Genomic DNA, 16648 nt, shown 5'->3' on the forward strand with positions numbered 1-16648 from the left:
CACCAGCCACAGCGCCACCAGCTCAGCCACCTACCCCCTTCCCCTGCTGGAAGGGGCAGGTGCCTTCCCGCTGCCCCTTTGCCCTGCTGCAGCTCACGACCCTTTGAAATATTCTTGCAACTCACTTTTGGGTTATGACCCATGGGTTGAGAAATGCTGCCATACATCATTGCCTGGCTAAAATGTTCTACTTTTAACAACTTGCTCTGTCTTCTTCCACCATTGTCCAGCATTGTCAGTAGGGGGCCAATTTTCACTCTTATGTTTACCTATTGGCTTGTGTCTTTATCTTGCAACAAACAGTAAAATTGATGCCTATAGTTTTCATTAGCATTAGCCACAGGTGCAAGCTCATGTGAAGTTTCTATTTCAGTTTTTAATATGGAGTTACAGTCGATAGGGAAGTCCATAGGCTTATTTCCTCTCTTACATTAGTGTAAATTAGGTGTAAATCCACTTAAATTAATTGAGTTACATTAGTACAAATAAGAAGAATTAAGCTGGTCCTAGCAAAATTAGATTAATGCATTTATGAATTATGCATATGCATATATTAAAAATACATTAGAGGTAACTGCATTAAAATCAAATTTCTCTTAATTCATTGACATTCATCTAACTTTATTCTGATTGTTTTTCTTTTCTTTATCTCATCTCATGCCCATGGTTTGTAAACACCACAGAATTATCTGAGAATCCTACCAATGCTACAAAATGCTACTGGGATACCAGGAGACGGTTACAGTTTGGCAAATTTCTCTGGCACAGTGAAATGCCATGTGGTCTTGTTATACAGACTGAAACAAATCATATTTTCACACTATCGCTAATCTGTGCTCTAACCTTGGTAATTGAAGGTGAGCTGAAGCATGATTCAGAAATATGGTGAAAACACAGTTTGATCCTATCTAAGTTGACAGGTTGAGCTATATTTTAACTATAGTTCACATCCCAGTAGCTTTTCATTGTATGAAGAGGATGTAATTTGAATTTAAGGGAGGTTTCACTTCCTGGAATAGTTGGAGGAACCCATTCAAAAGAAAAAGTTGGGAAAAGCCATATAGGAGGCTGTGCTAATCCTTTTATCAGGTTTACTTTTTAATTTGTATAGTTATGCAATCACAAAGTAAATTGTACAAGTGAAATGGTCCAAGTCAATTGTACTCAGACGTAGTAACCTAAGCACTCATTCAATGAAGTGTCAAAAAAGACATTGATTGATATGCCTTTATCATATATATCAGAATATCCTTAAAATTGTGTTTGGTAAAGTCCCATATAGTAACATAGTCTACTGAGCTATTCAGGAAAAAAGCTTCTCTCTTACTTTATCAACATAGAAAGAATTAAGTAACTCTATTAAATCTTTTCAGATGTTGACCCTGTATATATGTACACTGAAGGGACTGAGAGCTGTATACATGGACTATAATGGCAGAATTTAGCCCCAGACAAGCAGCTGTCTGACAGTGTAAAATGAATTTAAATAACCAGATGGTCTGTACCAGCCCATACACATGGAAGAGATGGAACCATAGGTGGTAAATTTACAACCTTTAAAAAAAATCACAAACTAAATAAAAGAGGCATTAAAAATGCCATCTATTCTACACACACACACAAATTGCCTTGAAGTGAGTAAATAAGCTCAGCTGTGCTGTGTGATGAGTCCATTAACCTTGCAATCAAGCATTAAATTAAAACTGCCTAGTTCAAATTTCTTCTCTACTACAAGGGAAAATGTACCTTCCAAGGTTTTTGTTTTATGCTAATAGAGCTATTGTGGGAAAACTTCCCAACCAGACATCTACAATTAATAAAATAAGAAGCAAAACAAATAAGCAAATTACAAAAACTCCTCTGACAGTACTTTAATAATTGACCTTTTAATTTTGGTTTGGTATCCTCTAACTGGTTTCTCCCACAGAATTCAGCTTACAGCTGTTAGGGTAATCAATTTAATCTTCATTTTTTTTTCTAGGTAAATTATATGGGCAGCACAGAACTATCACTTGCCTTGGTTCATAGCAGAGAGACGACTCTTTGTTGTATCATTTCATGAAGCTACCCTTCATTCGCTCAATTTTCACAGATACCACAGCTTCATTGATCCAAATGGTAAATATAATCTGTTTATCAACTGGCAAATCACTTAACTTCTGTTTAGGACAAATAGAGTTGTAATCTAATCAGAAATGATTAAACCAAACTATTTGTGATAAAGCTACCATACCTGGCACTAAGTGTAATCCATCTAGTGCCCAGAACTCACTTTTTGGTCTTAGTCAGCAGCATGGCTGTAGCCTTCAGGCCTGTAAGACCTCCTCGTCTCATTTGAATTAGAAGATTCATTTCCATAACAGCCTTCATTCTCTTCTCCCCCTTCCCCCACACCTTTTCTTTGGTGACTAATTACAAGGACAATGAAAAGCTATTTCACCAAACATAATCTATGGGGAGTTTTTTCTGAAATAATATTGCTACTAGTTATAATTGCATTTTTTCTTGGAATGAGGAACAATTCTAAGTGTAAGTTTTTTCACATAGAAATAAAACCCTTTGGTGGCACAAAACACATACACATATACAGAGACTGACTGAATTTCAGGCGAGTGATTTAATACATACAAAACATTTCCACATCAAAAGAAAGTGTCGCAAGAGATGTAAATGTGAGAGTACAAAGGAGTCAACAAGTCCACAAAATATTTTAGTGATTTAAAAAATAGAAATTAAAATATTATTCTTGTGTTGTGGTAGTATCTTCAAAGTCATGGTCAGTGATCTATGCTAATAATCCAGTTGTCTTGCTGATTAGCAATACCCAATCTCTGTCACTCACTGATAGTCACGTTTTCACCAATTACAAATGATATTAACTAAGGATGGGTCTGATCTGCAAATTAAATTGGAGCTCCTAAAAATCTGGGTGTTTTCTGATCCTGGCAGTTCCACTTTACAGTGATAATGATTGGAATTGAACTTTTTAATCATGCTTGGGCATTTAAATTCAGGCTTTTTGTTTTGCCTGTTTTCTAGTATCAGTGGAGCACCAGAAAAATCTAGTCCTGTTTTTTCTTTAAACAAAAAAGGACACGATCCTCCTACACTTATATATAGGGACCTAATTATATCGCAGTTTCACAATTTTTGTGGAAACCTCAATAAACAGCCATTTCCATGATCACCATGAAAAATGGCATTTCCCACGATTTTGCATGGAATTGCCTAGAAAAGGAATAAAAGCTTACCAGAATACAAAGAAAGTGCAGCAATCCCTGCAGCCAGAGAGCACGTGGTTTGAGAGAGAGCTACTGAGAGCTAGTAACAGCCAGTGACTCAGTGAAGGCACCAGTCAGAAAAACAAAAGGGTTTTGGCACCATGTCTTAAGAAGCCAGATGCAATACTGCAGCAATGAAGATGAGTGATTGGCCTCTCAGCCAATCAGTAGCGAAGCACAGGGCCGCTGGGGCCCCTCAGCCAATCAGCAGTGGGGGGGGGAGGGGGTCACCACAAAAAGACTGTAAAATTGGCTCCACACATTTGAGGGGCTCGCGAAAATTCCTTTGCTCGCTGCAATTTAGGTAGGTCCCTGCTCATATACCTTTATTAATCTAGCCATTTTTAGCAAGAGGGAGTCAGTCGCCACGAATGAAAACTTACAGTATATTCCAAGAAAGGTTTATTGTTAGCATGGAGGTGAAAGCGATTGGAGACAAGAGAAAATAAGATGTTAAGCTGAAGGTTTGTTTCACAGATGCAAGTTGCAAAATTTAGCAAGCACTACATTTGGAAGGGGTGGGTATAAGTCATTACAAGCAGCTACTGTTACAAAGCAGAAGCACTCTGTTCCCCCCACCCCTCATAACGGTAGCCATTTTCTATTCCTTTTTTAAGACATTTTAGATCCCCTTCTATCCAGTGAATCATATTTCTTTAATAACCTGACAAAGCCTTTATGGGAGGCCGTGGACTCAATTCTCCCCACTGAAAGCAGCAGTCACACCAATGGAAATACAAAGATAATTAAGCGCTATGCATTTCAAGTCCTTACTATAAAAATAGGGTTTTTTTTATTTCTTTGGCTTTTTCAGCTCTGAAAACCCTATTTGAGAAACCAACATGACAATCAGATGACTTCTTTTCTAGTGTTTGTACTTTGGCCCTGCCTCCTTTTTACCAACACATAAAATGGTATACAACATTGGCAACACTTATAAACACATTGGGATTGAAATTGGGGACTCAATTGGGATTGAAATCCCAATACAGAGCCATTATTTGAGTTTCAATATCTATCAACACCTACAATACACACAACTATAAAAAAGTACAATCTAACCAGGCATTTGCTTGATATAAGCCTACCTGTCAGCATCTCCTAGTCCCAGGGAAGTGTTACGCTGAAGTGTCTCCCTCACTGCAGCCATACCGTCAGGCAGCCGATTTAATCTTCGAGTGTAGAGGCCCAATCCACCATCAGTCATGTATCTTCAAAACAGAACAAGATATACATAAACACATATTTTTAGTTAAATGATTTGTAGAAAATAAATGTCATAAGCACTTTTATGCTTTTGGCTATATTTGTGTATCCAGTTTACCCAAACTTTGGTAGAATACTCAAATATAAAAGAAGCAAAACTTTGCACTCAGTTATGGAGCCAACCACCATCCTTTTCTTTCTTTTTCTCTCTCCTTTCTGCAAAGCATCTTATCTTTTTTACAAGCATAATGAGACTATAACAAGAGTATGAAAAAGGAAAAAATATTCACTGGTCCATTAAGAATTCCCATGACTCTTAGATGCCTTGCAACTTTCCTTTAGCGTGTCTGAATCACTTAGAGAAAGCAAGAATAAGGTCTATGCAATCTGTAGACATTTTGTATCCTCAAAAATGCTGTAGGTGAAATTTCTAGCCCTCGTGACGTTAAGGGCAAAACTTCAAGGGGGCCAGGATTTTGCCCAAGCTCCTAACTGCTGTACATGAGCATTCCAAATACTAGGACATACATTGTGAGACGGAGGTTTGTACCATTGCATCAAATGTTGCCCTCATTCCAATTTTGTGCACTGTGCTATGTGCTGCCTGTTTTTAATTATCATCTTAAATGTCAGATGTTGTTGGCTTTCAATTGTGTCATCATAAAATACTTAAGCAGCACTGGTGTGTATAGGGTGGAAGAACACTGAAGGCATCTCACTGTGGATCCAGATACTTGAGCTCAAGGTTGATTGACTGCCAAAAAGGCAACCCCAGTTGACAATGCACACCTGGTCATTTGGGCCAAGGAATCAAAAGTAGTGGGATGCTAGATGTATCATTCCCTTGTGTGTCATTGGCTACAGAAACTGGTATGCCATACCTACTCTAGCCCAATGGGCCATAAGGCAGAACCATGGATTTGCCTTGACCTGACCTGGTGAATTACCAGATTAATAAAACAACATTCTTGCTATGAAGCAGTTTTATCTTAATTTAGACAAGAGAAAATTGATGCACAAGATAATGGACATAGCTATGTGAATAAGTAGGTTGTTTGGAAGGGAAAGATAGTGCTTTGAGGACAAGAATTTGGAAGCATTTTAGTAATCATTCCCAATAGATTTGGGGCTTGTGGCTATCTGGCAACTACACCTCTTATACACTGATTATTACATATACAGACAACAATAATTCTAATTACTTATTTAAAGATTTCATTGCACTTCATAATCACTAATAAATTATACCTCATTCCTGTAAGAAAGGTAGAATATCCAAATAAGCAGGTGAAGAAGCTGATGTTCAGAGTGGTTAAGAACCTAAAGCTCCCTAAAGTTAACAAAAGGAATTCAAAAAAGGATTGATCTTGAACAAGTTATTAAAGGCCTGATCCTACTCAAATTCTAGGCAACAGGCAGAAAGAGACCTTTATCTCCAGAACTGCAGTGATGTGCATTAGTCAGAAGATCACCTTTCCCCCCTTGTTTCCACATGCAAACAGTTTCCTGAACCACTACTAGAAAACTAACAGCTAAATTTTATAGTTCCCTCTTCCATTGCACTTTCTACAGCACAAAATGTCTGTAGCTCTATAGCTATTGTACAATTCAGTTGGAAAGGAGAATGAAAGGTAACCTTTCCTTTGAAATGCAACAGGATTATTAGTTAATAAACTACTCAAAGCAGAAATTCCCTGAAATTAAAGTAAAAAAAATTAGAAATGCCTGAAATTGGATCACTGAATGACACAAAGTAAGTTTGATTTTTGTTGGATCTTACATGGCCAAAGAGTATATCAACTATATCAATAAGTATATCAATATCAGCTATATCAAAGATGAAAAAACAACAGTAAAAAACAATCTAAGTAGTTCCTTTTCCAAACTGTTTTATAGATCACTACTGGTAACCCAAGAGAGAGAACTTTAGTTTTACAACTAGGAATAGAATATCTGTACTAACTGTATGCAATCTGAAGGCCTGGCTGTAGAAGAGAAAAAAAACCCAGCCTGATTTATGACTGCATCCTAATGTGACATGGTGAAACTGGAACCAATTATATTATAGGCTGGGGTTCAAGGCGCTCAATTTCCTTACGGTTTGCTATGGCAATGATGACTGGGTAAAAGCAAATTCACCACCTCTTCTATCAATAAACTAGGGGCCCTGAGTACAGTGCCATAGCAATGAAGTTTGGTGCCTGGGGTAAAGCCTGCAGCAGCAGCCCACCCTCACTCTGTGCACAGATCCAGGGGGTACACATCCCTCCATGCTTGCCCAGGAGTGCATGCAGCAGTGGGAGCCACCCTTCCCCTATTCCTGTGCCCCCCAAACGAGCCACTCGTGGCTCTGCCCTGCGCCTCGCCCTGGCTGGGCAGTGCCTATTGGAAACCCTTTTCTTCAGTGTCCAGGGCAGTTGCCCTGCTCACCCCCGCCCCCTTGCTATGGCACTGCCTGAGTGGTCAAAGTAGGTTGGCTTTGTGTAGGTAAATATGAAACAGAGGTAGAAAGGGAAGATTTTGGCTGCATACACGCATTTCAGTAATCTGGGAAAATTCTCCCAGGTTTGCTGTCTGGGCACAGAAATTTACCCACAGCCATATGTACAGACATTTGAATGCTGAGGCCCTGAAGAGTGGAGAGCTTTCAGTGCTGGCCCTGTGCAGCTGGGGGGGAGGAGGGAAAAAGGGAGGGAGGAGGAGTGGCCACATCTAAGTGTGTTCTGCAGGCTTCCTTAGTCTGTCTAGTGACAGATTGAGGCAGTACATAGGGCAGTCCTGATTGGCTGACCCAGACTACCCATGGTTAGCTGTGTTTCCCTGCAGCATAATGTGGGGATTATGAAGGGGGAGTGTTCTGGAGCAGTAGAGTCCAGCAAGCAACACAGTCTCCCTGCAGGGCAGGGAGGATGAGAAGCTGGAGACCTATGTTCCCTTCTGAGAGAAGCCATGGCATTTGAATATATTCGCTGTCCCAGGAGAAGCTCTCCTAAGAGTGACTTAACTGTGGTTGTTTCTGGGTTATTTTTCTTTTGGAGTGTCATTTTTACCCTGGGAGAAAAAGCCTGAGCATCTGTACTTTTATGGTTTCTCCTGCAACACCAGTCTGTATGAGGCCTTTCTCCTTCATAGCTCCTGCCACCTGAAGCACTGAGCCTGTTAACAGCTTTCCCTTAACTAATGTGCCTCCACCATTTCCTTCAAGTCTCTCCACAGAACACTCTTTGGTAACTGTTTATCTTGATTACTAGATGATGTGCAACTGGTCACTTGATTCACTGGATTTCATCTCTTATTTTATGACTGAAATGATGCAGGGAAGAGAATTAATAGACAGAGAATACCATATAAGTTTGTGGATGAAGAATTATTTGTTCCAGAGTGTTAACATTTTGTAACATTAATGTTCTCAGGAAGAAAATGGTAAATGCTCGAGTACTTGGAAATGACAAAAAAGAGCGTCCTACAAAACAGAAAAGAAAAACTTATACCTTTAAATTGCAAAAATATGAATAAATCCATTTTTATTAGCCAGCTGTAGTCACAGAGTTTTTAGATGTATTTTGTATATTTGTATATATAGGTAGGTGAAGAATATAATTGTACAGTGGCAAAAAATGACCACATTTATTCCTAATTTTAATAGTACTAGAATGCGAACCCTAAATACATTCATGGAAAGAACCATGTAGTTTTATTAGCTTGAACAAATGAAGCTAACTTGTAGACACAAATTACCTGTACAGTACTGGGATGAACTAAAATTTCTAGGACTTAAAGCGCTAGGATTACACGGATACTCTGAAATAAGCCAGTAAGTCCTTAAACTGTATACACATTGTTAACATAGCCAAAATAAAACACGTTTCTGTGGTCTGTTAATAAAAAGACTGATATTCTGCTAAAAAAATGTTTCTTATGTAACACTTCAACTATCTTTACTTTAAATACCCTGACTTCATTAATACCTTGAAACATTTTTAAAATTATCTGGTGCCTCGTTAAAATAACAAGCAAAGCTCAAACCATCCAAAGAAAACAAAAGACTTTTGTTTTCCCTTTATCACTGCTTCTAAGAGTAAGTCCACACAGCAGCCACAGCTGGGATGGTGAGTCCTATAGACATATTCAAACTAGCTGCAGCAGCAAAAAGCTTGGCCTGGGCTAGCAAACCTACCCCAGAGGCATTTAGTTTGGGGCTGAACTCTGTATTATTGGTTACACTGTACCTTGTGTGTGTCTGCATTAAGCTACTTTCACTACGGAGACTATCATGTAGATATATCCTGAAGTTTTCATATGATTTGTTTAAGAAGCTATAGTCAAATCAATATTGCATATTTGGAGTTGATATCTCTGGCACATGCTTCAATAAATAACATACCTTGCTGAATTGTGAATTCAAGTAGCTGTGTCCTCTCAATTCTTTTCTAAGTCTTGAGGAAACAGTGGCCTCACACAATTAGATCCAAACAAGGATATCTTCCTCTCTTTTAAAGGATCAATTACTGCTGCTTCTTACTGAGACATATATTTGCTCATGCAAAGAAAGAAAAGCCCATCTAACATAAACCTATAATTGTGCCAGTTGAGGGTGGCAGCAGGGAGAGAATCACAATCCAAATAGAACATCACCCATTTCCACCTTTGTGTATCACTTCTGTCATAAAAGCTGCTGTAACAGACTTAGCTGACTGTGAAGACAACGTTTCCATAAGATGGGAAGGAGAAAACAAACAAACCAACCAATAAACCTATACTAGATGTGATTTAGATACACAAGTCTGTTCAGGGCCTGCCCCAGAACAACAGAAGATTCTCCACTGGGACTTTTACAAAGAGGTTGCTAAACTGGTAAAAAGCTAGAGACAAGGCTATTCTCAGTTCTCCAGTGCCTATGGGGACAAGATACAATTCTTTTCTTTAAACTGCATAAACAAGGAGGCATGAAAGAATTACAGAGCTTCCACTATAACTTTTAGATTGGGGACTTAGATCAAATCTTCCATTATAAAGTTTCTTTGTCAGAAGCTTATACAATCCTTAAAATGGACAGAGAGAATGAAAAAAAGAAAAAAAAAGTGGAAAAGGTGAAAAAAAAAGTTATAGCGCTCTAATTAGTTAAGATTACATCATTAAACAAGTCTTCAACAGTCATTTTTCAGGAACTTGTGTTTGCATAAGCAAATCAGCTTATTTGAACTATTCCTGAACAAATAACATGACTTGATTTGAATCCCAAATGCAGATTTTATTTTTTTGCATGCCTGCTACACGCGCTTGAAAATGTAGCTGTCAGATCTGCACTTAAACATCATCATTTCCTGGCGTGTGACCAATTCTCCAATACAAAATAAAGTAGATTTTTAACTTTAAATTCATACAATATTATCTGAAAATGTAAATATTGTCCAACATAACTTATAAGCTATACATTAGTTGACATTAACTAATCTTAAAGATGCAGACTCAGAGTAGCACTCAGGCCTCACCAAAGATAATAGAAAAATTCCCTCTGGTCCAGAATTTCATTCCTGGTATACAAGTGCAGCCATGACATATATTAGAATGCTTCTGCGTCACTGGAACAAATAATACTTTTCATTTTAGATTTTCAGACAGACTGATCACCTTTAAATAATTTTCAGAACTGTCTTGTTTTAGAAAGCTAACACAAAGGCTACAGACAGTGGCAGGACCAGCTATGCTGGGATGTGTCCTGTCACAGCTGATCCTACTGATTGGCAGAGACAGACGTCTCTTGAAGTTGTTGTCCTGCAGAATCCTTCCTGCTGCTCTCAGGGGTTATGGGGAATTCCTGGGATGTGCATCTGCAAGTGTGGAATGGGGAATGCATAGGTTTCCCAGGGCACCCTCAGAGATGGGAACAAGCACCCAGGGCCATTGTCCTACAGGACCAGGCCCCTGAAGCTTCAGGAGAACCTGTTTGGGGTAGCTGGAGAGCTCCATCAGCCCCAGGCTGCCTGCATTCTCATGACATAAATGAATAGTTGTCTGCCACAAAAAGGTGGCACAAACTATTACTAGGAATCATTGCACCACCATTTTGGGGCATTTGGGGTGTGGCAAGGGGCAGAGATGTCTGTTCACTCTGGTTTTGTGCCACTATAAACATTTTTATGATGGCACAGGAGTGGCATCTGTTTGTAGCTATAGTAAAATGGATATATACAAACTGAGATCTTTTGCTAGCTGCAAGATAACTAGTCTTTCTTGATTCTATAATAAATTGCTATTAAGGCAAATTTCTTAAATATTAGATAAAGATAAGAGTTTTTACATTCTAAATAGGCAGTGACATTTTTTAAAATATCAAATGGAAAGTTTATATCAGTAAACTTGTTATCCTTAAATGTTCTCTATCTGAGAAGATTCTCCACCATACCAATGGGGGTGCATGTGTAAGGGAACATTTGGTTGTGCTAGAAGCAATGATGCCCCAACTCCTGGATAATGGCACAAAGAACCAGTGTAAACCCATATCCTATATCATGCACAAAGTAGTATACATGGAGGAGAGATTTCTATGCCTCCCATTGGACAACTGAGGGAAAGGGAGAGGTATAATGGAGCCAGTTGGCTACAATGAGTCTCCTTCCCATCCAATTTAAAAGCAGCTTTGCTTTTGGGAGCCATCTTGCCTTTATGGTTGCAGAGTGCTTGCAGTGACAGATTTGTTTTATGACAAATATTTTGCAAATATGGCTATATGAGAAAGAAAACTCAAAAAGGGATATTTTTATAGAGACAATCATTTGAGTTTTTTCCTCCTAGCTTAATAAAAGAACGCACTATTTTACTGTATATAAATAAACATTTATACTTTTTTTTTCTTCACAAGTCTTTACACACTAATATAACTACTGAGTGGTATAAAACTATATGTTTTTTCAAATACAATTAAGGTATTGAAAGTGGTAAGTATTTATTGTGGTTTGCTGCCAAAGTACAGTAACTGTGCCAGAAGGGTACCATGATGAACAAAGAGTTTATTTTAAATATGCTTTCAACTGTCACTGAAGGAAAAGTGTTAGGGAAACCAAGAAGAAAGCCAGGCGTCCAAAATGTTCTTATGAAGTATAAATATCACTAAGGACCTAATTCTACCAGTACTTACTACTAATTATACTGCTTGCTATCATAATTTAGAGCCCCAACCTACACCTTATTACTACCATACTATTAAGTAATACTTCTGCACTACTGAGTAATATTACTAAGTATCTGTCTACATTGCTTGAGAAAATAACTTTTGTCATTGGCCACTTACAGGGCGGATCAATAGGTTCAGTGCCATGGATGTAGTCCCCTTTCAGTTGACCATGACAGGTGAAGAGGTAGCTGAGGACTTTTTTTTAAGTTAGAATTTCCCCCTCCTTTCTCTTCCATGCTCCCCTCCACCCCCCCTGCTCACTGCTGCCACTATCTCTGAATGCACCTGGGGTGAGGTTGGGGGTGGGGGTGGGAGCTCCAGAGATACTCGAGTTCACTCCATCTGGGCTCTGCATGGAGCTGGGCTCAGCCAGTGATAGAAGCAGCAGCGGGTAGGTTTTTCCTCCCTTCCTGGTCCCCCCAGTGTTCCCCGACACCCTGGGAGCAGGTGCAGGGGAAGGGAAGATGCCTGTTTCTGCCACTGCTGTCCCTAGCCAAGCCTAGCTACTCATGCAGCCTGGCCACAGTTGGGCAGGAACATTCCTGAGACCTCTGTCCCTGGGCCATCTGGTGACAGTAGCAGGCAGGGAACAGGAGAGTAGGGGAGGGATTGTGTTGTTGAGCACAAAGGGGAAGTGACGGAGGAGGGAAGATTCTTGCCTGCTTAAGGAAATTTTAAAAAGTCCCTCTCTGCTCCTCCTGAAGCACTATCTGCCCACCCTGATGTTGGGGGGAAACACACAGAGACAGGATGCAGCCACCCTTGGCATGAGTAAGTCACAGCTCCCACACTCCCTTTTCTGAAATCCTGGATCTGCCCATGGTCACTTAGCCTGGAACTCTAAAGATGAGTGGTTCTAAAATAAAAATGCTGATGAGACAGGAAATGGCAGACTCTTCCACACACCTGCATTTGCAAAATACCTGCAGTTCCATTAAGATGTTTTCCAGTCTTGTGCAGAGAGAGTTATTATTTTTAAGCCAATAACAGTTGGGTAATAGCAGTTCCTGTTAACAAGGAAATTAAATTTCTGTCCATCTATTTAATACAATTATGTTATATTGTGACAAGCCATATGTAGTGTGCCTGGAAACAAGGCATAATTATCATCATCTATGCTGACAACATGGATCTAAGAGAGGGGGCTTTTATAGTACCTCCTGATCTAGGGACAGACATTCAAAAAGCCTGAGCCTGAATTGATTCAATCTTTGCAGGTTAGTCTAACCTGGCTAGGCTGAATTTGTTTGAAACCAGACAGACATTCTCTCTGGACTGAGGAAATTCAAGTGCATGCTAGCATTGGCTCAGGCTAGAAGCCAGGGGGCACTAGAGTAGCTCTCCCTTCCCTTTTGCAGGAAGCTGAGCCAAGGGGGGCATGGACAGGCCCCTGCAGGACTCTGTCATTAGGGAGGCCTGTCTGCATGGTCACAGGCTTTTCCCCCAGTGGCTGCTCAAATGGTGGGAGTGTTGCCAGCCCCCAGCCCCAAGCTAAAACTCTGAGGGCAAGGGGTGGGGGAAGGGGGGTGGGGGACAGTGCATGCATCTGTTGATGATACAGAGCTTTTCAATCTCCCTCCCTGCTTCCTCATACTGTCTGCAGCAAGCTGACAGGGAAGCAAGCCAGCTGGGAGCTGATAATGATAACAGTCTTTATCACCCGACTGGCAAAACAATGGCTTCTCTCCATTACTTCAAACTTCTTAAACAGTGTACTGGCTGACCTGTTGATTAGCTCCAAATGGACCTAAAAAGTCATTGTTCTGTCTGCCTATCCCAGTGAAATTGGAGAGAGACAGACGCACACAGACACCTCTCGGCATTAGGTAGCACACCACACGCCCAGGGTCCCTGAGGCTGGGAACTCTGCTGTGGGAGATGGGAGAGAGGGAGGGGGGATTTCCTGCTTGATCAGCGAGGTGGGGGTAGGGCAGGGGGAAGCCAGGCAGAGCCTGCTGTGTCTGCAGTCTCTGCTGGAGCCTTACACAGCATTAGCTAGCATACCACATGCTGGCTATGGTCTGTGCTGTGGCAGAGAGGAGGAAAGGATCCTTGCTTAAGCAGTGAGTGGTGAAGGGGCACGGGGAAGGGGGCATGAGGAAGCCAGCAGACCCTGCTGTGTCTGCAAGTTTCTGGCCGGGAGCAGAGGGGAGAAGCCAGCCCTGCTGTGAAGCAGAGAGCCCCACCCAGCCCAGAGAGCATGCTGGGACGCTGGGGGACTCTGATTTAACTTAAACCTGCAAGGGGTCTGGGACAGACATTGCATAAACCGGTTTGACCCAAGTCAGTTAAGTCTGATGCTACATTCAACCAGGTTTATCTCAAACCAGTTTCAGCCATTTTCAGACTGGTTTATGTGCACTGAATGTCTGTTCTGTTACAGGTTTCAATCTGTTTCTGATCAGGTAAACCAGTTTATGTGTAATGTCTGTCCTCAGCCCCAAAGCAAAGCTGCAGGACGCTAGAAAAGCCTAAATAATTTTTGTTCACATCATTTGGGATTCTTGTTCCTCATGCTACTCAGATATGTAATTACATGAATTGTGACCCATGGAAGGAGATGGACAGACGCTCTAATTCAGTGTCATAAATGTTGTTTGAACATCCTTGTTCAGTGGGGATTAGTAGGTGGTAGTGGCTTCTTTATCCTTAAAAGATATTCATTCATCTTGACACACCTGGAGAGTAACAGCAAATTGTCTACAATATTTGTTGTACCCCCAGGGAAAATGCCCCTATTCTCTTGTGATAGCTTGTCTTCTGTGTGGCAACACATAGTACTCCAGCATATTCACTAGGCCAGATGAAACATAAATTCTTTAATTTCTTTACCTGTTCTTACAAAAGAAGTTTGATAAACACTATATTAACTGCCTCAGTAAGCTCCTGCATCAGAAGTACCATGCCAGTGTATTCAATAATACATCAAACACTTTTAAGATGTTTTACAAATCATTTCCATATGAAGTAAAAATTAAATGATATAGTTTAGGAACTTTTATGGTGTTTCAGTACTAGCAACCAGAGCTCCCAAAAAATGTGGGTTTTTATACAGATCAGCAAACTGCAGTTACTCCAGATAATTTAACAGCCAAGTTTTAGCAAGGCTAACAGCAGGCAGATGACTGCCTGTACTCAACTTAGCTATAAAAAGATTTAATGAATGGACAATGAATGTGTTTTTCACATTGCATCTGATCAATTCTCAGTTGCAGGATGCATTTACATGCTTCTCTCTTCAACAACAAAGATATACAATTATTTTTTTCACATACTTTTTCCTCTCCCGTATACAGGCTTTGCTTACACGAGAAATCTCAGCTATGTATTAGAAGTATATGAACCAGAAACTAACTGATCCACAATACTTGTAGGCAAAGAATAAAAGTGCCCCTCCTGCCCTGTTTTACTGGCACTATGCAACTGCCTCTGAGTTCCTGTGACAACACGGACTTTTAAATTTCTCTCTTGTTTTGCCAGCTACACCCTTGCAAGTGCCCTTGAAACTTTGTATGGTGTAGTGAGCCCTTCCAAGTTCAATATTTTTAGGATGTTTCTGATGCCTAAGTGATTTATTTCTCCTTCCCTAAGTGCACATGCATAGAAAACAGGCTCAATTTATCCCAGAGATCAGCAAGTCTCATTTTAGCAGGCTAAATAACTTGATTTCTTTATACTTTCTGTATTCACTCATATATACAGACAGCCAACAGCCCACTTATTGCTATGTTATGCAACTCCAATGCTAAGTTTGCTCATTTGGACAATTTGACACTTTCCAAACAGACAGAAGCTAAAAGTCCTCCTACTGCAGTATCAGGAAGAAGAATGGGTGCTTAAATATCCGTCATATAAGAAATTAAACGTATTTAAAGAAAAACTTTAGGGCCTGAAGGATATTCTAAGTTTTAACATATACTTTGACATTCTCAAGATTTATTTTTAGCCTCAGGAATAAAATTAGGAGTCTAAGTCTCAAGTAAATCAGATCCAAAGACTGCTTATCCCAAGGTTTCTGATCAGGAATCAACTTCACAGGAATTACTTAACACTAAGAGCCAGTGCTGGACCCACCAGTCAATATAGTTATACAAAGACAAAGTGCTTGAGGAATGCTGAATATCAAGATGAATTAAATGTCTGCGTAAACAGCACATTTCCACTGCTGGTTTACAAAGTATGACGGATATGATCAAAATATGCAACCAGGAAACTGTCTTAAAATGCAACTAAACAAACAATCATTACTGCTGCTAGAATGACTGAAGGACCACTGGCAACCCAAAACTTTTCAATTTTGTATAATTTGGGCTTGCCTCTTTTGTGCTGACAGCACTCTGGGGTTGGACCATATGCTCTTTCCTCACTTTTTGCCAAACTCCTGTCAGCTCTTCTTCTTGCCTGACCACTATCCCTCTGCTACTGCCAACCATCAGCACAGCACTTTATCTTCCTAACCGGAGGGTGGAACATGCACTCTACCCACAAAGTCTGCCTTCAAATTATAAAAGAAAGAAGGAAAGAAATAACAAGCCAAGAAAGGTCAGCTTGGTTTGGTATCTGGTTTAAATTCTAAGTTTTGATCCATACAAATTTCAACAGCTTAGTGAAAGCATTTAGGAGTGGGCGCAGGCCCTGAGCTTTCGGCATGGTCCTTTTGTAACAAGGCCAAAATACTCAACATTCAGTCCAAATATTTCCTTTCAGGTTCACATCAATTCAAACCCAGTGTTCATTTCATTTTAAATCTAATTAAATTGTGCAATGCAGCTGGACTTTGAAATAATAAAAAAAACCTTCTAAGTTGTTTTAAAAACATTCAAGCCCCTAACATGCAATAACAAACCCAACTGCTTGCTTTCTCAAAATTAGCAATCATTGTCAGGATCATGAAGGAAGAGATCTGTCTCCCAAAGACAGGTGGGAAAGGTAAAGCATGATGTAGTTTCTTCTACTAAAAATGTGTATGGATTTCAACACTTAGTTT

At 40.0% G+C, this 16648-nt stretch overlaps 1 protein-coding gene across 2 annotated transcripts in view; it reads right to left on the bottom strand.

Moving 5' to 3' along the window:
• The window catches only part of NAV2 (neuron navigator 2), a 417342-nt gene that overhangs the window by 140739 nt on the left and 259955 nt on the right, over nt 1-16648 (bottom strand). For both annotated transcript variants that reach the window (XM_059722729.1, XM_059722730.1), the window contains one exon: nt 4370-4492. In XM_059722729.1, the coding sequence (XP_059578712.1) occupies nt 4370-4492 (123 nt within the window). The remainder of the gene's footprint in view (nt 1-4369; nt 4493-16648) is intronic.

Source organism: Alligator mississippiensis, chromosome 2, assembly GCF_030867095.1.
Source record: "Alligator mississippiensis isolate rAllMis1 chromosome 2, rAllMis1, whole genome shotgun sequence".
NCBI classification, from domain to species: domain Eukaryota; kingdom Metazoa; phylum Chordata; order Crocodylia; family Alligatoridae; genus Alligator; species Alligator mississippiensis.